At 36.8% G+C, this 24217-nt stretch overlaps 1 protein-coding gene and 1 pseudogene across 1 annotated transcript; both read left to right on the top strand.

The window, feature by feature from the left end:
- Positions 1 to 15804: 15804 nt before the first annotated feature.
- LOC145218873 (uncharacterized) lies at positions 15805 to 17671 on the top strand (annotated as a pseudogene).
- Positions 17672 to 19608: 1937 nt separating this feature from the next.
- Positions 19609 to 23942, top strand: LOC145220061 (tubulin delta chain-like). The gene is made up of 6 exons (XM_080087358.1): positions 19609 to 19809; positions 20592 to 20914; positions 21693 to 22019; positions 22288 to 22450; positions 23186 to 23256; positions 23744 to 23942. Exons 1-6 carry the CDS (start codon positions 19609 to 19611, stop codon positions 23940 to 23942), a joined length of 1284 nt encoding a protein of 427 aa, XP_079943484.1.
- Positions 23943 to 24217: the final 275 nt, after the last annotated feature.

Below are 24217 nucleotides of genomic sequence, written 5' to 3'. Positions count from 1 at the left end.
GACATTACATAACTTAGCTACACAATTCACGGTTTAAAAAATTAATAAGCAAGCAAGTATATTTGTATAAAACATAAAAGTTTGGACAGAAACAAAAAGTGGGTTTCCCAACAAGTTTTGTACACTCAATCATATACCCTGCTACATATACGCTGACAAATGTTTTTCAAACTAACAATTTCACATGCAAATACCATATGACAAAGCAACTTTCTTAACGAGATTAAATTGCACTGAAGTTAATGAGAAACGTTGCTACTTCTAAAAACATAGCCATGTTAGGTTGTCAGAGCACATAGCAAACACACTACGTCATTTTGCATGTTTACAAACCTTCTGTAAAATGGGAAAGCAGCCAGCCGTACGGTTTGTATTACCTATTGGCGTAAGAATTGAGCCTTAATAGCCAGTGCGAACGACAAAAAAACATGTTATGAAGGTAACTAATGTCAAATACCATGTTCAACAACAAAATGTCCTTAACTGTACAAAAAACAAGTTGGGGAAATGAACACATCATCTTCAAAATCAGCCTGATACAAACATTAGGCGTTTTCATGGGCGCCGTCGGAAACTTTTCCAGGGGCGGTCAAACTTTGACGAACACACACTTGCAGGGATAGATTACTACATGCAGTTGATTTGCGTCAACGAAAAACAAATACACGCACAACCACGCAACTATGAACCAAGTGCTCCCTCTTGTCCCTACGTGCCGACGCCCATGGGCGTTTTGCATATACAATCCTGTTTTGGTATTTATTGATTATGTAGAATGCTGTTCAAGCATAACTTAATATGGTGATAGTTAAAAGTTTTGCAACTTTTGCCGGGAAATCTTTTTTCCAAGTACAAGAATTCGTTACTAGACTACCCGGGGTTTTTACCAGGTGTTTTCTCTCATGGTACCGTTTGGTGTCTGGCGTTAGGGGTATAAAAGCCTCAAACTCTCAGTCAAATTTAACTAAATGCCAATAGAGACCTGTAAAATGAAGATATACATCGCGCTTTTCTTTGCTGTGACAGTTTTGACCCTGCTACCTCAAACTGGTAAGTGGCTGTTGGTGATTAGTCTTATGTTACATATTTTTGACTTTTATGAGGTTTTTGCTTGGATTTTTGGCTAGAATATATAGTCTTGTCAGCAGCTGTACTGATAATAACTTATAGGTCCATGTGGTGTCTATACTGTCTGCAACTATATAACTTTCAAGTTTGAATTCTACCAGAGCACTGAAAGTATTTATTGTTTATTTGCCTGTAAATATAACTATAATACAACTGTTGAAATATAACAACTAATAAAAGGACATATTGGTCAAGCTGGTCTTTTTGTGTAGATAGACACAAAGCTGTTTATAATGTAAGGCTACAAACCAGATTTTACTTTATATTACTCTAGTTGCATGGCAGTTGTTTAATATTTTCAGAGTCCAAACGGAAGAATTGCCAACAAATAGCCAATCAAAGATGCCGCAAAGCACAATTTAAACGTTGCTGTCAAATTGAAACACGTCTCAAATGCCTCAAAGCCAACCAGAAACTATGGATTGCTGAAAACTGTAAGTTTGCCTGATAAGATGTGTGTTTTACTGCATACCACTATTTTGAAAACGTTAATTTCATGGATAAAATCTGTTCGTATTTTTTGACTTTTTTGCTATATTTAGTCTTCTGTTTGATTTAATTTTCATGGTTTAACTGGGTTTAAGCAATACCCCATGAATATAAACTATATTTATGCAAAACTTTTAATGCAAAAGTTAGAAAAATTTCTCTGATATATGTGAACGATTTTTTATAATTTTGTGTGTGTAAAAAAAAATGTGTGTATGTGGAAACCTTAAACTTGCGTGTGTATGTGGAAAAATGTAAAATATGACCCATCTGTTCTGCAATACGCGTATTATTTTTCGTTAGCTTCAACAAAAAATCTAAACCAGATTTGTTGTTTAGTTATGAACCGGGTTTGCCGTAAGGAGATAAACTGTGTCATCAGAATTGTAAACAAGAATTCCGGCAACCCTTTTCATCTCTCAACGTTCTCACCACAGAAATGCAAAACCGTCCTGAAAGCTACGTTTAAGTTCTAAAAATGCAATAGAATAGTCATTCATGGCTTAGTGAAAAGAGTGTCTTTTTGTGTACACTAAAGAAGACCAAAAAATGTCAAATTTTCATTGCGTATTTATATTGCCACATAACGCTTTTAGTAACCATGTAGCTGTAGCGCGTTTATCCCCTTTCCACCAATTGTGCCTTTACCTTTGTCGCGCTTTATAACGTCCCAACGTTGTGCAGCTATTTCCGGCTTGGTGAATATTTTAGCGCAATTGTGCTGCTACGATTTGTATCACACACAACATAACATTATATCTTCCTTGTTCAATCGTATGATCATTTATATAAGCTATTGCTGCCAGGCATAGTATCAAGTTTAAAGAGCTCTTCTGACAAATGTGATTTTATTCCGACGTTTCGACGTCCTATACAGGTCGTCTTCATCAGGGTAAATAACACATGAAGACGACCTGTATAGGACGTCGAAACGTCGGAATAAAATCACATTTGTCAGAAGAGCTCTTTAAACTTGATATGATCATTTTTCGAACCATAACTTAGTGTTATTCTGATACTTCCTAGTGCTTTTTTTGTCACTGCTTTCAGTGTTGTCGTACGATGTGCTGTGGGTATTCTTACACCATAAATCAGGAATAATAAAAATGTAAATCATTGTACACCAGACGTGTTGAAGGCGTTATGCCCACAGTTGTAAGTCGGGATGATTCCGGTCTGTCATTATTCTCCGAGTCAGTATTTTTTGAATAGCTTAGTAGCCAGTTGCTGGACCTGCCCTAATGTCAAAGAGCCCTAAACCGCCTCGTTCACGACTGATTGCATATTATGTTTGTTGTCTTGGTCTTTCCTGAGGCTTTAATGTGAAGGCCTGTCAGTCAAAACTTTCGGGCCTAAACGGGCTTCTCAAACACGATTCAGGTTCGGGTTTGGTTTTGAGCTCCAATTTCAGGCCCGTTTACAACTCTGGTCATGCCCATTCGTGCCGGTCTGATTAAGCATTATACTTTATATTAGAGTTTGCCGTGATCGCTGGTATGCACAAACGCATCTGGGCTAAACCTCGTTTTGAATGCACATTTTAGCCAACAATAACTTATAATCATTTATAGTAATGCAACAACATGTAGAAACTAACATTTTACTCTAAAAAATTACAGTTTGTGTTTCAATTAAGCAATAAAAATTGCAATTCTCATACTCAAACTGTACATAACAAAGCATTGGTTGTTTATGTCCCTTCGAATTTAAAAATTGGTAAAATTCTGAACAACTTATCAAAAGTAGCTCAAAAACGGTCCCAAAAGCAAATCTATAGTCCATAAAATGATCCCAATTTTACCTCATATAGAGTTGGTTGAATTATAACAGAATTGCTTTTAAATAAATGTTACCTTTTTACCAATGGTGTAACAAGAAAAGCCTTTGATTCTTAATTGTCACATATAGTAACGCAAGTCAAGTCGAGTCAACAGTTTATTTGCATACTCACTTCATCATCACAGTTCCATTGTTGAAGGGATACATAAACAGCAAGGACATCGAAAAACCCATAGGTTATCGAGTCAAGCGTCGCAATACAGAAACCTGAATATGGAAGTACTTCAGATCGTTTATTGCACAAGTCGGTCCTTAGGGTAGGCTACTTTGAAATGGTGATGCAACAGATCGGCCCTAACTGGGCTCGAACAGAAACCAGATATTTGGCAGTTTTGCGTCACGCATTGAGTTTGTGACGTCACATTACGCCCTCGGCATTGAAACATAATTTAAACTGCCAGGCAAAGGCATTATTACTACAATGGAATAGTTATGTTGCAACTTAATCAAGAATTCTGTGGGTTTTCGGATGCCTAGATCTTCTTTGCCAAAATGCAAATGAATTAAGTTATTTATTTTTTGTCGGGTGCCGACAAAAAAAAAACGGAAATAGGCAACAAAATTTATTTAATATTTCTCTTTATGTGTCCCAATGTCCATAGTGACGTAAGAAGACAATGTGTATTTGTTTTAATAATTATCTCTTTTATGACTTGTCAAAACAACAATAAACAATTTTGAAACAGCAAGCAGTGGTGCGTAACGAATGTTCCCTTTTCTTTACATGCCAATTTGGCGTAATAATAATAGTGCAAAGTCGCATGGACGGCATTGATGTTTAACCCTTATTTAGTAACCTATGTTTGACCATTTTATATTGGAATGTTGTAACTTTAAGAAAACCTGAAAAAGCGTTCCCGTTTCAACACGGCTTTGTTCTTGGAAAAGACTTCGGTACAGCCTTTTGTCTTATCTTGGAGTTACCTAGCATTTAACAGTTCCCTAATAAACTTTCCCCTTCCAATACAACACTGCCAAGTCCCTGGGAAGAACTTATGTTATGCAGACTTCTGTTGCAATGAAGCGAATCACTTCCCGTTCCCAGTTGCAATATTGTTGGTGAAAGATAGCTATTCATAGCTATGAATGGGTTCCTTAGTTTGGTCTTAAAGTGGATGCATTGAATCAGTGCTTTTAACCAGTAATGGAACATGAAGATTATATTCCAAGTAACTGAATTAGTCATTAAATGTATACAAAATGTATAGAGTTCGCCTTACTGACATCAGCAGTTCCTTATGGATTCTATTTTCATAAGGTACTTATGATATCAGTTAGGCGAAATCTATACTTTCAATGACTTCTGTTACTTGAAATGTACTTTCCATTTTGAAATACTAGTTGAAGCGACTGATTCAAAGCACTTTAAGAGCATCGAAACTAGGAAGACTATTCATCGTTCAGTTATTTAATCATGGTGCATTTTATCAACAATGGTGAAACTAGGGCACATGAAATGAGTCAGTTTCTTGCAACAGAGGTCTGCATTACCTAAGTTATTCCCAGGGACATGACAGGGTTGTATTGAATTGGGAAAGTTTTTTCGGGAAATGGTAAAAGCTAGGAAGTTTCAAGATAAAAATGGTCAATAACAGGTCACTCGAAATAATTGTTGACAATGGTGCAACTGGGCTTGGAAATGAGTCACTTCATTGACAGAAGGTTCCAAGACCGAAATTTTTCAAGGGAATTATTGAATTGGAAAGTTTTTTTGTGGATACTTCCAAAATATAAATAGTCACCAACAGTTCAATAACAATCGTTTTAGAAACTGGCCATAGAAAATTTCGTCAAGACAAAAGGCATATACATCTTTTCCAGGAACTCGTATTGAAATGGAAAAGCTTTTGCGGGACTTCTTAAAGCAAGAAAATTCCAATACAAAATGGTCACCAATTGGTCATTTAAGATTAATTAAGAATCAACGCACCCAAATAGCGATATTACACTATTGTTATTTCGCCGAAATGGTGTGTAAAGAAAAGGGAATTGCCGTTACGCACCACTGCTCGCTGTTTCAAAATTGATTTTAGTTGTTTTGACGAGTTACGAATGAGATAATTGTTAAAATAAATACACATAGTCTTAGTACGTCACTATGGACATTGTGACACACGAAGGAAAATATTATGCACACAAATGTCCAATATTCGAAATAAAATATAACTACATTCCGCGCCTAATATTTTTCTGTACACAAATATGTGCACAAACGTACGTTGGAGCAAGCAGTTTTAGCTTGTGAAGTGATATTTTCAGTTTCATTCCATATTTGTCAACGACCTAACAATTTTATAAGCCTGTTTACAAAAGTCATCTATGCATGTCTAATATTCGGAATAAAATAAAAATACATTTCGCGCTTAATGTTTTTTTTATAAATTAACACAGATGTACGTTGGAGAAAGTAATTTCAACTTATAGAGCGATATTTTTGGTTTGAATGCTTTTTTGCCAAAGAAACGATATTTTTTGAATGCCTGTTAACATGAGTCGCCCAAGCGTGTCCAATGTTACGAACAAAATAAAATACATTCTGCGCCTAAGATTTATCTATACGTTTGCACTGATTTTACGTTTAAATTTTGAAGTAAGTTTTATTGTTATTAGTATTATAAAACCACTATAGCCCTATCCGTCAGCATTTTCTCATAATTTTGTTATTAAATATTTGCAAATGCCTCGCGCATTCCATCGCTATTTAACAAGGCGCATCAAGTTGCAACCAGTTCTTTTACCGTTCTACCGGTAAATAAATTGCATTTAAAGTAATTTGACCGAACCGCTATTTTCACGGGGAAATTCCCCTAAACAGTTGCACAAGATTTAATTGAGCCATTAGTTGTCTATGATCAAAAAATAGATTTTTTAAAGTTTGTTTTGAATTTAGTGGCCGGTTACAGTTCAAGTTCAGAAGAAGAAGAACAAGAGCCAAGTATGAATTATTTTGTTAAAACTTTCACGCCTTGTAGTATATTGTTTGCAACAGTTATTTTAACAAAACTCAGGACATGCTCTAAATTTTGCAAATGCATTGTTTCTAGGTGCAAAGTATTCATAATTTGCGCCTATTTTTTACTACTTTGTTTTTTGCTTAGCTTAGTCAAACTTCTCAGCAAATTTTATTTTATTTTGCTGTCTTATAATAATGTGTTAGCACATCACACACAGAGAATATGGCAGCTGCATGTGTGCTTTAAAACATTCCTTTTGCCAAATTTTTGCATGAAATACCGGTGCCGGTCCGCGTCAACTTTCTTGCCGGCCCGCCAAATATATTACAATTATTTAAAGCTTTCCTCTGTACACCCGCTTCCAAGGCTTTCCTCTGTACACCCGCTTGAGCCAACAACACCAGGGAATTTATTGGTACTTTATTGTTACTTTGCAAGTCGCAAAAGTGTAATGTTACCACCGGAAATGTTTTAGTGAATTTCTCAATAGGCCTGAGATGTTTCAAACTGGGAGCCTCTAAATCAGAGGCGTGCAACATACGGCCCGCGGGCCAGTGTCCGGCCCGCGACACGTATTTTTGATGCCCGAGCAGACTTAAAAGTACTCTATTAATTATGAATATTTTTCACTGTTAAAGCAGGTTGTTGCTATTTGTACAACATCACTGGTATTTTTGACTTAATACACGTCACACGGTGGTAAGGTTTTATCCATTGTGACGACATATTCCCGTTGTTGCATCATAGTGTGCATTATGAAAGAACTGTTTTTCTAGCAAAGATCAGTAACATGATATATAGGTGCAGCAAATGTATTGAGATTTATTCTACGAAAAGGTTAGCATATATCCCATTGATCAAAGAGTACTCAAAGAGTAACTTAATTGTTTGCGCTTTTAACTGTTTAAAAAATGTATGTGTTGCTTTATTGTCTGGCCCGCAGCATTTTTTAACTGTAAGTTGTGGCCCATTGCGATAAACAGTTGCACGCCCCTGCTCTAAATGCTAGATGCTTTGGTATAAGGATGTCTTTAGATGACTTTGCCGTTTTAGGCCATTTATTTTCAACATTCAATCATATTATTTGAAGCCTAACCATGAGGTTTTACATGAGGCACCAGTACTTCCCCTGATATTTCTTGCAACACCAAGGGACCTACGTTTACACCACCTAAATGTTTTGATTTTTTGGTGGTAGTGAAAAAAATAAATTAATCCGATAAATACAGTGATCCTAACAACATTTTATTGCCAGCAGGGCTCTATTATTTTGATATTATGTCTGGCAGCAACAGCTTTGAAAAAGTAATCCCAAATTCACAAACATCATGGCCTATTGAATGCGTTACACCGAATCAGCAGGTCTCCCAAGCAAACCCATATGGCATATGGCAAGGCACATGCTAGAAAAACCTAGCCCGCGGTGGGATTCGAACCCACGACGTTAATCTTTTCGGGACGCGCGTCTTTCTGGGACTTTAATAGGCCTGGCGTGCTATGATTTATCGTTAAATATGTCGTGATCGCTGGTCTGCATCGACGTTTCAGGGCTGAGAACAGCATTACTATATTCATTTTAGCTAAATTCACAAAGGGTATTAAACTAACCGTTGAAAATATTTGGAGCAACCTGCGGTTAGAAATCTGCAATTCACACTCATCCAAGCAAAGCGGCAGAGCTACTAACACTGTACCTCACGACAGACTTTCGCTAGGTGGCGCAAAGAACTAAGTAATTAATTAAGCACCTAAAGAGGGTTAGGCTTAGGAAAATAGTTTTAAAAATGTTTACATTAAGAACTAAGTTTTAAAGTTAGTTTTACTAAGTTTAATAAGAATGACTAACCCCAACCCTAATAGCCCCGACCGTCAGCACTTTGATGATATACCGTTTTAAATGGTTATTAGTGCTCGTTGTGCCATACCGATGCGGTGTTGTAAATGGGCCTGAAATTGGAGCCCGAACCCGGCCCGAACCCGATTCGTTTTGAGGAGCCCTTTAGGCCCGAAAGTTTGATTGACAGGCCCATAAATTGAAGCCACAGGAAAGACCAAGACAACAAACACATGCAATAGACAATTGGTCTTAAACAAGGCGTTTGAGGGCTGTTTGACATTAGGTCAGGCTCAGCAACTGGCTACTTAGCTAGTTAAAATTATTCAAAAAAACACTGACACAGAGTGTAATATCAGGCCTGATCAGGTCCGTTTTTTGGGGGAAACCTAGACCCGAACCCGGCTCAAACCCAGTCCGAAAAGCCCGATCCGACTTACAACTCTGTACCGGTGGTATCATAAATTCAAATGCGGTGACGTAGGTTTCGGGGAATTCCCCTGGGTAGGTTTCCCTTTAAGCTTCCTTGAAGGGGAATTCCCCTAATGGTTCTTTGAAAAAACACAATCATTGTTGCGACAACCTGAACAATGAAAAAAGGCAGCGCCTGATTGCGTCATAATGGTGTTGCAATTATTAAAAGTTTAGTGAATGCAAATTTGGTATGTGACTTTTAAAAATATAAAGCCTTAAAACACGTCTTTCAAATTGTAGTGACATTACATAACTTATAGGTACACAATTCACGGTTTTAAAAATTAACAAACAAGCAAGTATATTTGTATAAAACATAAAAGTTTGGACAGAAACAAAAAGTGGGTTTCCCAACAAGTTTTGTACTTTCAATCATATCACCTGCTACAGATACGCTGACAAATGTTTTTCAAACTAACAACTTCACATGCAAATACCATATGACAAAACAACTTCCTTAACGAGATTACATTGAAGTTAAATTGCACTAAAGTTAATGAGAAACGTTGCTACTTCTAAAGATACAGCCATGTTAGGTTGTCAGAGCACATAGCAAACACACTACGTCATTTTGCATGTTTACAAACCTTCTGTAAAATGGGAAAGCAGCCAGCCGTGCGGTTTGTATTACCTATTGGCGTAAGAATTGAGCCTTAATAGCCAGTGCGAACGACAAAAAAACATGTTATGAAGGTAACTAATGTCAAATACCATGTTCAACAACAAAATGTGTTTAATTGTACAAAAACAAGTTGAGGGAATAAACACATCATCTTCAAAATCAGCCTGATAAAAACATTAGGCGTTTTCATGGGCGCCGTCGGAAACTTTTCCAGGGGCGGTCCAACTTTATCAAATACACACTTGCAGGGATAGATTACTATATTAAGTATTTATGTACACATGGCATAAAATATATGCAGTGGATTTGCGTCAACGAAAAACAAATACCCGCACAACCACACAACTATGAACCAAGTGCCCCCTCCTGCCCCTTCGTGCCGACGCCCATGGGCGTTTTGCATATACAATCCTGTTTTGTTATTTATTGATTATGTAGAATGCTGTTCAAGCATAGCTTAATATGGTGATAGTTAAAAGTTTGCAACTTTTGCCGGGAAATATTTTTCCAAGTACATCAATTCGTTACTATAGACTACCCGGGGATTCTACCAGGTGTTTTCCCTCATGGTACCGTGTGTCGTTAGGGGCATATATAGGACTCAAACTCTCGGTCAAATTTAACTAAATGTCAATTGAGACCTGCAAAATGAAGATTTACATCGCACTTTTCTTTGCTGTGACAGTATTGACCCTGCTACCTCAAACTGGTAAGTGACTGTTGGCTGATTTAGGCTTGTTTTACATATTTTTGATTTTCATGATGTTTTTGCTTGGCTTTTTGGCTTGTAAGTTCTTGAGTACTCTGGCTTGCATAGCTTATACGGTCTTGTCAGCAGCTGCACTGATAATAACTTGCATAGGTTCGTGCAGTGATTTATGCTTCAAGCTGGCCTGTTTGTAAAGACACAAATAGATCGTTATTAACATGATGTAGCATCTGTAATTAAATCTCTTACAAATCAAGTCTAAAAATAAAATTTTAATCTTCTTCATAATACTGTAAATGTAAACCAGTTGTTTGTTTATTTTCAGAGTCAAAACGGATGAATTGCCAACAGCTAGCCACACAAAGATGCGTCAGTGCAAAATTTAAACGTTGCTGTCAAATTGAAATACGTCTCAAATGCCTCAAAGCCAACCAGAGGCCAAAGATTGCTAACATTTGTAAGTTTGTCTACCTGTTAAACTGTGCATTTCATTGCATACCACAATTTTGGAAAAGTAAATTTCAAGGTTAAAATTTGTTGTCTTTCTTGAGACAAATATATTTAGCCATAAAAGTAATAACAGTGTCTATGAAACGCAACACAAATATAATTATAAAATCATGCGGGAATTCCAATAGGTTTGGGAATGATTTTTATAACTAGTATACTAGAGTTTGTCCTATTACATTATTTGTTAAATTTTAGACTTCTGTTTGGTTTAATTTGCATGGTTTAACTGGGTTTAAACAAGACCTTCCAAATACAAATAAATGATTTTGAGAAAAATGTTTACCGTGAAACTTAGAAAACTTGCCTAAATTTGAACACTACCCTTTCGAATACCATAAAAGATTTGCAAAACTTTGTAATGTAAAATTAAAAAAGTTGCCTAGATGCTGCTAAGTATTTAATTATATTGGAGATTTTTATAATGTTTTATTAAATTTCCTGCCATACACGCATTATTTTTCATGCACTTCAGCAAAATATCTAAACCAGATTTGTTTGAAATGTTTAGATATGAACCGGGTTTGCCGTAAGATGATACATTGTGCCATCAGGATTGTGAACAGGAATTCTGGTAGCCAGTTTCTGCCCTCAAACTTCTCACCACAAAAATGCAAAAACGCCCTGAAAACACAATTTCAGTTCTAACCATGCAGTGGAATAGTCATTCAAAACGTAAAGTGATAAAAGTGTCATTTTGTGAGAACAATGTCTGGCAAAGTACAACAAAATCTCAACTTCATTGCCTTGTTCAATCATGACCATTTTTCGCGCCCTAACTTAGTGTTTATTTTTAACTGCCATGTGTTTTCTTGCCAGTGCTCTCAGTGTTCTTGTACGATCTGGTTTTGTGTTTTCGTACGCCATAGAAGTAAAACTTAGAAACTTGAAATTAAATCATTGCACGCCTAACGTACTGAAGGCATTATACCCAATCGAGCCGGTATCTTAAGCATTATATTTTATGTACGAATGTGTCGTGATGGCTGGCATGCATAAACGCCTTTAGGTTGAACCCAGTTTAAAATGTACATTTTAGCCAACAATGACTTATAATCATCCATAGTAATGTAACAACATGTAGAAATCAAAACTTTATCTAGAAAACTGCAACATGTGTTTAAATATGGCAATTCAAAATTGTAATTCTCATACTCAAACAGCCTATGGCAGAGAATTAGTTGTTTTATAAAGTCTCGCCGAACTCACAGAATTGGCAAACATATCAACGACCTTTGTTTATCGTGCACTGTACTAGTCGCAATCAGTGTTATTTACCCTGATGACCTGTATAGGACGTCAAAACGTCGGAATAAAATTACATTTGCTAGAAGAGCTCTACAAACTTGATATTATGCCTGGCAGCAATAGCTTGTATATATCAACGACTTATCAAAAGTAACTCAAAAACGCCCCAAAAAGAAAATCTAGCCCCAAAAAACGAGCCCAATTTTACTTCAAATAAACTGTTGGTTGCATTATGACGGAATTTATTTTAAAAAACTGTTACGTTTTCACCTATGGTGTAACAACAAAGGCCTTTGATTCATAATTGTCTCTTATGGTAACGCAACACAGAAACCTCACACGGAAGTGATTCAGATCGTTTATTGCACTAACCGGTCCTTGGGGGAAATTTCAGCTATATCTACAAACTGTGTCCTATACTATTTTGAGCCCCAAAATGTTTCAATATTTTCGGCTTGGTGATTGTTTTAGTGCAATTGTGTCGCTATGTTTTCGTTCAACAAGCGAAATAAACTTTAAAACTCAGTCAAACCAAGCGAGTCATATCTGACGTCACCCTACGCTTTTGGCATTAAAACACAACTTAACCTCCAGGCAAAGATATTGTTACTACAATAGAATAGTTATGTTGCAACATGATGTAGGTTCTGTGGGTTTTAGAGCTGCTCATCGGTCATCATTGCAAAACTGCAAATAAAGAGTGGAATACAGGATAATGCTATGAAAGTTAAACTATTTGACGATATGTTAGACTTGGGCAGTTTGAAAAAATTTTTGGTACAGAAATAGGCTGAAAAAACACGTTTGTGCTTTGAAGTATAGGTAAAAGATTCGGCGAATATTCGGTAGCCTAAATTACTACTTCGAACCTTTTTTTCAAAAAAAATGGATCAAAATGTTTGATTTCCTAAATGCAGTTAAGTGGGCAGACAAAACGGTTAAATTCGATTTCCTACTTGAAAAGAATGTTTTCCAAGTGACAGAATCAGTCAATGAATATGTATGGAGTATATCTACTTCGCCTAAATTGAATCATCAGTTTCGTATTTTAAAAAGAAACCGTTATGAAGTGATGATGTCAGTAAGGTGAACTCTACATATTCTGTACATATATTTAATTGGGCACATAAAATGAGTCAGTTTCTTGCAACAGAGGTTTACATTACCTAAGTTATTCCCAGGGACTTCACTGGGTTGTATTGAATTGGGAAAGTTTTTTTCGGGGAACAGCCAAAAGCTAGGAAACTCCAAGATAAAAATAGTCACCAACAGTTCAATGAAAATGTTTTTTAACAGTGGTGAAACTGTTCATAGGAAATTTCGTCAAGACAAAAGGCTGCATCTATACATCTTTCCCAGGAACTTGACAATAAAGTTGTATTGAAATGGGAACGCTTTTTCGGGACTTCTTAAAGTTACAAAATTCCAAGAAAAAGTGGTCACCAATAGGTCACTCAAGATGAAATAAGAAATCAATGCGGGCCTGAATGGCGACATTGCACCATTATTATTTCGCCGAAATGGAATGTAAAAAAGGAAACATCCGTTACGCACCACTGCTTGCTGCTTTAAAACAACTTTTACATGTTTTAACAAGCAATTTAGGAGACTATTGAAACAAATATACATAATCTTGGTACGTCAAGCACATTGTGACTTATAAATAAAACATATTTTACAAAAAATTATGGAGAGAGGTATGTCGAATATTCTGAATAAAATAGAAACTACATTTTGCGACAAAAATGGCAATAAATAGACACAGATGTACGTTGGAGACGGTAATTTCAACTTGGGAATATATATAATTGCTTTCCTTTAGTATTTGCCAACGAATTAACAATTTTATAAGCTTTTTTACAAAAGTCATCCATACATGTCCAATATTCGGAATAAAAAAACAATACATTCCGGGTCTAATATTTTTCTACAAATTGGCACAAATGTACGTTGGAGCCAGCAGTTTTAACTTTTAAAGCGACATTTTTGCTTTCATTCCGTATTTATTAACAAAATGACTTTTTTCGATGCATGTTTACAAGAGTCATCCATGCGTGTCCAATATTTCGAGTAAAATAAAAATGCATTCTGTGCCTATGATTTTGCAATAAATTGGCACAGATGTACATTAGGGTAATTAATTTCAACTTGTAAAGTGATATGTTTAGTTTCATTCCGTATTTGCCAAATTCATTAAAAAATAAGAGAAATATGTATAAAGGCATAATTGTCACATATGTATTTGGTAAATCAGCCGTTCTTAAAAATAAGGACATTTGGGCATTTTTCTTGTTCTCGGAGGACAAGACAACTTGCTTTTTGTCTGAACGGAGGACATGTCCTCCAAAAAGAGGACGTATGGTAGGCCTAACCTAAGTCAGGCCTTCTGTAATCGGCAGCGGCGCAAATCTATTGCAAATGTTGATGGTGGACTTTTTTAACTTGTAGAATCGGATGACGCACAACAATTGTTAAAAACGTAATGACGTCACAATACGTAAATACAAGTTAAAAATGGGTGGCTTACTAAATACCAAGGCTATTAAAAGTGTTTACAGCCGGTTATTTTGAACTTTGATATGTAGTTTGCCAAACTTTCGAGAACATTTTTGAATTTGTTGTTCCTTGAAAACGATATTTCAGGTTACCAAGTAAATTTACTTCTTTTAAAATTATTCCAACAACAAGTTATATCACAGACACGATTAAACATGAATTCAAGTTTGTGCGCAAACGTTCGCCTCTGCAGAGCTTTGTTCAGCATGGCAACTGGTGCCCCCCACATAAAGAACGGCGATAACTTTGCCGGTAAAATTGACGATGAACAAGAAATGTAGCTACGTTGGGTCTGTAGACAATCCATAAAGTCGACCCTTCTCTAATGCCTTTAGGCCTTTCCCTATCGACAATCACAAAAGTCAGGCCTTTCCCAACAGGCCTTGCCTTCTTTGTTTACGCTTTATTTGGCCAGGCCTTATGTAATTGGCAACCCTTAAATTTAGGCCTTTTCCGATCGTCAATCACCCAAGTCTGGCCTTGTATAATGCAGTTTGGCCTACTGTATTGACAATTAACGCAGTCAGGCGTGCTGCAATCGATCATGACGTAAGTCGTCTCCTACGATCCATAGTCTGGAAAGTCATGTTAAATAAACAACTCTTCGGAGAAGTGAGCCCAATCAGCCCGAAACATGTTTTGTGAAGCACTGTAGCTAAAGTCAGTCCAGTCAGGCTTTTAGTCGACCCCCAATGGCACACTTTATATTTAGCTGCGTTACTTATAAGGATTACCGACTTAATTGGTTTATTGTATCAAGGCATTATCAGTCGACTGGTAAACAGATTTGTTTCATACGACAAACGAAGTTTTGAAACTGTCATCATCTGGGCAACGAAAACGAAATACGGTCTACCGCGCAAAACGAGTTTTGCAACGATCAGTTGATTTCTCAGCACGTTTTCGCACCAGGTTTGTGACGAAAACGAGGTGAACATCATGTACACGTGACATAGCTCAGCAACGTACGAAAAACTCAGCGATGCTATAATCTATAACTTTTAAGCAACCGGCTATAGTTATTTAGAACAGATTTTCTAATCCAGAACAAAAACAAGACATATTCAGCCCTTAGAATCAAGGCAGTTGAAATCATTAGGCGGGAAAACCAGACCGATAAATGGTATATAGTAGGTTAGGGTAAGCAGTTCGTTAGTGCATTTAGGGCTGATGAATTATTATTTGAAGTTTGGGTTAGAGACTTTCGGCATTGTGTGTTGATCCTTTTATTGTGTACTGTCCACTGTTACGGCTTGTCTGCTGTGCGGAACAACAGCCTAACATATTGGGCTACATGGAAGTTAGTTTTGTCAAACATTTAACTGGTTGATCGGGTGTATGTTTAAACTGCGTAAAAATAGGATTTCTTCAGATAGGATATGTAGACATTGACCTGAATACCAGGATTGTTTATCATTAATCGCTTTGCTTGTTTTTCAGTCATCCGGTTAAAAAAATGAATTCATTTTGTTCCTTTGCGTTATGTGTCGTTTACTTCATAAACACACTGGACATTGCCAGTAGCAATTGCCAAAATCCTTGCAAAGCGGAAAACCTTTTAATCTCTTGCCAACAACAGGATGTCATTTGCGGGACTTTCCACCCAACAAACCCGGCCAACCAAACTTTTAACATTACAGCTTTGACAGTGTTAGACCGGCCTTACCACTACATTGCTGGAGGCAGAAGAACAGGCAGAAGCATAGCTATTAACGTCACATGGTCTACGGTCAATGTAACGTTGCAATCACCTGTTGTTGGATACAAAATTACAGTCGAAGCTGTGAAACCAATTGCGTCCGGACGAAAAGTTTTTTTTACTTTTGCATTGGTAATCACACAACAACAAGCATATCAATGAGTCAGTGCTTTGGGGCGGCTCAAGGCCTTGCTATTCATCCCAGTGATGAGTTCAAAGTAGTTTTGGAAGTCCTTGTGAATGTGGATCCCACGTACGGTGTTGTTCAGCGCGTTGAACGCATTATCGAATACCTGGCTGCATAAATCCAACTCCGTTTGGAGCAATTCCGCAATGTCATGTAAATGTCACTAACATTTTGTACCATTGTTGCAATCGTTCTATCAGTGTAGAATATCAGTGGCCTGTAGATTACGCCCAGAAAGGTGCGATCATGGTCAGAAACGGTACAACACGACAGCCGATATCACGGCCTAAAATCTCAGGTTCATCTGCTGAGGTAACTGTTCCTAAAGTCAATGAAAGCTATCTTTTGGAACTTAAAAACGACGCCATTGGAACTACGATAGCGCCGATAACTGCAAATTTTCCCAGCTGCTCAGTTCACTTTGTAGCCCCTGAAGTTCATACTTGCAGCAACCGAACATACGTTTTGAAGTATGGTTTTCCAATGGCGTCCAAGTTGAGGTTTGAGTTGATACCATACAGTGCATTTGCATATCACCAAAGACCGGTTCAGTCTCTTGTGTGGGATGTCAACTGTTCAAATCAGGCAAGGTTCGTAAAACTTTGAAAGTAGGCTTTAATTTTTAGTTATTTTTGGTTTAGGTTTGTCGATCCAACCACGCTGTGTTGGTGCTATATTGCGTAATATAGACATGGTCACAAGAGTAAAAATATCACGCATTTTTTTAAAAGCATGCAGACATCATCACCATATCAAGTGCTCTATCTGTATGTTCGTAACACTATTTTAGTTACGGCATAAGTGCCTACAAATTTCCAATGATGTAAGGCAGTGGTTCTCAAACTTTCGTGGACCATGGCCCCCTTAAAGTAACTTTTTGGCCTCGTGGCCCCCTTCAAGTTACCATGTAAGAACTGTGGCCCCCTTAAAATGTAGATAGCAATCTCGCGTTGGAATGCGGTATTAATTTTGGCCTTAAACAGGTCTAATAAAGTAAATGATCGTGATAAACCTCACTATAAACAAATAGTATGTGAAATAGTCTATTAAATTCGGGAATAAAGTTAAAGTGAAAATGACTTTTAGTGGGTGTATCTTGTAAATCTACGCCCGTGGCCCCCCGGAACACAGCTTGTGGCCCCCCTGGGGGACCATGGGCCCTGGTTGGGAACCACTGATGTAAGGAATAAATCCATATTTCTGTGCAGATATATGCAAATACCGGACGGGTATCGTCAAAAATACAAGAAACATACCATTAATTTAAGCGGTCACGATTGCAGCTCCAACAAAACACTCGGAAAAAGTGTGGAACTCGACTTTTCAAAGTGTTGAAAGGGTAATGTCAAGTCGTCTGTACTTGTATTGGCCCCTGTCGCAATAGCCCACATTTCGGGAGCGACTTTTGACTGGCAAAACCTTTAAACTATTTTGGTTCTCCCAGTTGCATTTTGAGAAAAATCCTTTTCATTAGTGTATTTGCGTCTGTACTCTTTTGTCGTTTGTGTGTTGGTTGCCAAAATTTTGTGTTTACATTTGTTTTTGTGTTGTCGTGCGTGTTTATTTGCGAAAACTGTTTCGTTATGTTTCTTGGCAACAACAAAAAACACTGTAGCCTATAATTTTAACTGCTGCTTATTATATCCTACCCTCGGCACACCTATACTTTTTTAATACAGTTTTCACAACTGGTATGAGCGTTTTTGTGTTACGGTACCTTAAATTTCTGGTTCTCCACGTTTTCTTAGGAATATTTTGTACAAAACATGTCAATTGACTGGCAGTGTAGCCAATCAACAACATTAACCGTTTTGATCTACACAAACAATGGTCATTGTGTGAAAAAGAAAATCAACCAGTAAACAAAGGGCAATTTCCATACAGCAACGAGTACAGGTTGTTAACCGGCAAATATTTAAAATATTTAACGTGGAGGTGATTTAAATTACCTCCCGCTTAACTTAGCTTAACCATTTTAAAGTTAATGACTTCCTTGAACTAGCATTTATCTATAAACGTGTTTGATACTTTTCTCCCCACTTAAAGACAACACGCCTCGAATTTAATCGCATTATTCGCTATATTTATGATATGTAAGAACAAACTAAAATTAAAGTCAAGTAACAATTGCTCAAGCATTTTCTGGTGTTTATGGTTTTTGAATATTTTGCAAATACTTTGTGTAGTTTTTTTACACGTGTTTTACTTTAAAATAGGTTACATGACCACAAGTTAAGTATGTATTCTTTTCTCTGCAAAACGGTCAACAAACGATATCAGAGCTTGAACCGCTAAAATATGTCCCACTATTTAGCCGAGTCTATGAAGGTTTTGTTATCTTTGCAAATCGTCAACATTATTGACAATCATCGGTACAAACGAAAGGGGGGATGTTTTTGTTAACTTTGAAAAGCATTTGCTAATTTTTTGTGCATTCGAATTTCGAAACCAATAGAAATCACCTTTTCTATGTGCAGTCTAGACTTTCCCAACTAACAATTACCCAAGTCAAGCCTTTCCTAATCGAAAATCACTAAAGGAAGCCAGTTTCTATTCAACCGGGCCTTTTTTAATTACCATTACCTATGTCCGGTCTTTCTTTATCGAAAATCCCAAGTCAGACAATTTCTGTTCAGTGGGGCCTTTCACAATCAACAATCACCTAAGTTAGGCCTACCATATTTCCATCACTAAAAAGGAGGACACATTGTAAAAGATAACATGGAAAAACCCTTGAAGGCCAAAAATTAAAGGCTTCAGAAATTAGACGGTATAACAGTTTGGATAAAGTTTAACGTTTATCATACCACAACACTAAAATAAGCTTGTAGTTTCAAAAAATGTAAAAACTGAATTCATTAAAAAATAACAGAAATATATATAAAGGCATAATTGTCACATATGTATTTGGTAAATCAGACATTCCTTAAAAAGAAGGACATTTGGACATTTTTTCTTGTCCTCGGAGGACAACTTGTTTTTTGTCTAAAAGGAGGACATGTCCTCCAAAAAGAGGACGTATGATAGGCCTAGTTCAAAAGAGCATCCACGCGTATACAATATTACCAAAAAATAAAATCAAAATACATTCCGAGCCCAATTACTTTCTTTAATTTGGCACAGATGTACGTTGGAGCAGCTTAAAGAGCATAGTTATTTAAATTAAATGTGAGATTGACATAGGGTTGGGCACTAAATTTAACGTTAGGAACTAAGTTTGGATATAGGTTTTATTGTTATTATTAACATAAAACCTCACCCAAACCCGTATAGCACTAACCTTTAAAAAAAACTTTATCATTTTACATTCCGTTTGTAAATATTTGTTTATTGTTTTGTTTTTACTTTTAAAGATGTTTATAATGTCTGTAATGCATTTGCATATTGGGCAATGCGGTTTACAAATAGGTGAAGATTACTGGTTAAAATCATTAGGAAGATATCAAGATGACAATGCCAATCGCCATGTTCTGCTTCAAATGGATGGAAATCCAAGAGCTTTGTTTATTGACTCAGAAAAGAAGGTTATTCGGCATTTTTCTAGGAGAATAAAAGCTTCCAAGGTATTCCTTGTTTTTTGCATTTATTGAAAAGGGTGTTTTTTTAAAAAGTTATCTTTTCTTACCATTTTTTCTTCTTAATTTATAATGTTTATCACTTTTGATCCAATATGAAGTACTTATATTTTGTTTGTACCAATTTTTAAACAACAACCTAGTGTACTATTTGTTTTCAATTGATGTGTTTCAACCTGCCCCACTAGCCCCCTAAAATGGGTGAACTTTTTAAAATTGTCTTTTTGTAGTAAAAAAAAAATTTATGAAACTTTTGTTGTCAGTTAAAGATAGTTTTAATTGCATTCTACGATTTAGACAATATTATAAATAACAACTGTATTGTCAAAAAATAGAAATCTTTTTTAACTTGTGCCAACTTTCTAAGTAACAATATTGTTAGTGGTGGCGGTTTTCACGCCCAATCGGGCTGGTTTTCGACATCGAGTTGCGGGTTACGTTTTTGGGCGGTTTGTCAACAAGTTTTTGGTCTTAGATGCATTTTGTTATGCAGGTTAAGTACAGTAAAATTCGACTTGTTGTTTAATTTACCTCACAGTTGCGTTTTTTGAGCTGTTTTTGACCAGAGTTGCGGATTTTTAGAGTTTAGAAACACTAAATTTAATGTGGAACACTATATACGGATCTGTTCATAAGTTTAATGGTGAAAATAAAGGCCTAAATAAACGGAAAAAGCGACATGCTTTGTTTTTTAAACCTTTCGGTAAATGCTAAATTTAACGTTTCGGTAAATGCTAAATTTAATGTACACTTTATTTTATGTTTTGCAGCTTCAACACAAATTTAATGTCCTTGAAAACAGCATTCAGCCACGAACAGGCTGCGGGTCCAACTGGCCCCTGGGTCACAACAAACTCCCAGGGGCCAAAATTATGGGCGATGTACCCAACCTTAAAACTGGATTTGGACAAATTTATTTGGATCCTGATTCGACGATGCTTCAAACTTGTTTAGACTCGATTCGGTTGAAAATCGAAAAATGTGAGAGATTTTCTGGCTTTCTTCGGTTCCAAAGTTTGGCAGGTGGAACCGGATCGGGGTTTGGGTCAAGATTATGTGAAGAGCTGCGAGATATTTATCCAACTGCTTACAGGTTACTGTTTTTTTTTCTTATTTACTATTTATTATTATAAGAGAAAGGTTAGGTTTGTTTGCTGTTGTTTGATTAATTTTTATCCTCGGTGGGCGGGCAACGCTTGAAGGCGTCCGCCGTCGAGCAGCCAGTTTAATTGCAAGTCCGTTAAATCAGTTTTATTTTAATTGAAGTTCCTTGTTCAAGGCAACACAGGCGACCGGGATAGATTTGAAACCCATACCCTTGTAAACACACGGCAGGTGTACTAACTACCCGGTCGTCTTGATGGGTTAAGTTATATTAGATATTTGCGAGTTGTATGTGAAAGTAAATGATAAAAGCATAGTACATTGGACACTTTTGGGAAAATACAGACTTAATCTCTTTCTCATTTATTAGAATTACCCATTTAATTTTTAATTTTGTTATCACTTGTTGATAATTTAACCAGTTAATTGAAGAAAAAGTCTAGACAAAACAAATTTGCTCCTGAAATATAACATGTTTACGTTTATTTCCTATGTTGCCCAATTGTTGAATCTAAAAATACATGAGGCATGGTTTTTTAGCCTGCTTCTCCCAACAAACTGGAGTGCTGGCTATATTAGCCGATATGGCCTATCTCATGTCATCAGGTGCACCAATAAAAATATTGTAGGTTGAAACGCTGCCTGCAGTTTATCATTTATATGAAATGGTGCTTTTACATTGGCCTATTTTGGTTATTTTAAAATACAAAGACTAACAAAAATAAGGAAGTTTCGAATTAATTTGGATTTTTTTCTCTACTTTTTAGGTTATGGAACGTAGTCACTCCGTTCAGCGTTGGGGAATCCCCCACTCAAAACTACAACCAGCTGTTAAGTATGACGTCACTATACCAGAACAGTGACGCAATAATGTTGCTCGAAAACGACGCAGTTGTGGAGATGCTATCAGCAAAACAATCTGGCTCAGTATCTATGAAGGACATTAACAGCCACATGGCCGACGCCATGTTGTGTCTTTTCGCACCAACCGACTCTCTAACACCGTCTAGCGGCGGTGTTTCAATAGGAATGGAACCGTGGGAATTGTGTCGCTCTGTTGCGCCAATGCCGTCGTTGAAACTTCTTAAAAGCAGGTGAAAATTATAGTGACGCGGCTCCTACGTCACTGGAGCAATCATAACGTCATATTTACAATCAAAAATATTTTTAAAAAATAACAGCAAACTTTGTTTCAATATATTGAATATGTTACATATTTTCACTTTATTTTTCATGACGTCATGGAGATAGTATTTTATATAGCGCTGCCTAACGAAAATGAAATTTTGGTGAAATTGCGTTTTTCGTTATTTTTGTCTTAAAATATTTACGTCACTTGAACTCGTGACTCTTACGTCATAGACACGTCAGCGAACCCTCTCCACCCACACAGGTCTGGACCAAGATGACCAGGTCACTTGTTGGTCAAGCAAAACAAGCGTCCGTCAATGGAAAAACGATTTCATCTCTCGTTGTAGCCAGAGGACATGATTATCTGTCTGTGGACTGGAAACAAAAATTAAAGGTCAATTTCTTAGTTTTTCTACCTTTATAGAGTTTGTGTGAAACAGGTTGGCCTTGGTGTAGGTTCACTTTTTTCTTGGGTACTCACAAACCCACTTTATGCGTGCAATGTCGTTCGTGTAACAAGCGCTAAGCTCGTTAGGATACCCACTTTAAGCACATATGTTGGTCATGTTACAAGCGGTTGGTTGATTGCACGAAGCTTATCGGGAAACCCGCTTTAGGCTTGCAAAGTCGTGTATGTAACAGGCGCTATGGTTAACCGCTCAAAGCTCGTTTGGAAACCCGATTTAAGCTTGTAAGGTCATGCATATAACTAACGGTACAGTTGATTGTACGTGGAAACTGTATAGAAAACCGTAAACTGTATAGAAAAAGTAACACCTTTAGTATATAAATACTGTAGTGCAGTATATTGCGATGAGCTCATAAAAGACGTTATACCAAAACAAGTCAAGACTCCTAAGCTATCATATGTAAATAGGCTCTTGTGGGTCGAATCCCACGGCATGCTGTTTTTTTGTGTGCCGTGCCATACAGGAATGTTTGGGTGACCAGCTTGATTCGATATAACGCCTTCAAGAAGCCTGGCGTATGAACCATATACAACTACGCCGTGATCGCTGCCGTGCATAAACGCTTTAGGGCCAATCTCAGTTATGAATGTATGTTTATTTTAAAAAATCATATTCAGTATATTTATGTTGCTTGGTGAAAATTCTTGTCCTTGTTTTAGGGTCACGCAAAATTCGTACCGTGGAATCCTTTTCCAGTTGACATTTGGGAAGACAACAAGAGCAAAAAACGGTAAATACTTTACTTAAGAATTAATGATATTGATACGTTGTACAACATGTATAAACGACAGATGAATTGAAACACTAGTTAACTGCAGACAGTGCATACTGTCTCGACCTATAAGGTCTCATCAGTGCAGCTAGTGACAAGATATTGGTCGTATGTAGCCATTCAACGGCAATCCAGTTTGTTGGAAGTGACAGGCTGAAAAGTCTTGCCTCACTAATTCTGTTCGATGCTACAACTGGACATAAACCATAGTGGAAACTAGTTCCAGAATGGCCAATCAACTGCTTCGGAAAAATTGCGTTTTCTTGGTACTAATTTCTCAAGGCCACTTGTGAAACAAAAAGGGCATTGTTTTAACCCTTAAAATGATTTTTTTAGAGGTTTGAACCATAACGTTTGTGCTGTCAAATCCACAACAAGTTTTACGCTTTTTATAGACCATACTTTTTGACAAAAGCGTGGTCTTAAATGTGTGTTCTAATTTCAGATCTCTTACTTATTGCTCAAACCTGACCTCTAGCGGAACTCAATATTGCAGTGAAGTATTGAAAAAATCAAAAATCATGTTCAAAAGCGGAGCCTACCTACATTGGTACGAAAGATACGGAACTAACAAAGAAGCTTTTTCGGAATCTTTTGACGTGATGCAACAAATTGTGGACAGTTATAAAGAGGCTGAGTCTTGACAAAGGACATTTTTGGGTTTTATCCTGTCTTGGTCACTTGTGTTTCCCTGAGCATGAAACTTGAGCGGCATGCAATCTAAAGTATAAAAAAACACAAATTGCTATTGTTACGTGATAAAGCCTCATAGCGCCATTTTGTGTCAAAAATAATACAGCGGGTATAGGAAAAACACATAAATTGTCTGATTTTTACCAACTGGAGAGCTTAAATGCGAATTTAATTAAATTAAACAAAATTAAATAAAACTTTTGGGGCGTAAAAATGTTACATTTCT

Source organism: Phallusia mammillata, chromosome 3 (genome assembly GCF_965637545.1).
Source record: "Phallusia mammillata chromosome 3, kaPhaMamm4.hap1.1, whole genome shotgun sequence".
Taxonomy (NCBI): Eukaryota; Metazoa; Chordata; class Ascidiacea; order Phlebobranchia; family Ascidiidae; genus Phallusia; species Phallusia mammillata.
The sequence above is the reverse complement of the archived record's forward strand: the minus strand, read 5'-3'. Positions and strand labels throughout refer to the sequence as shown.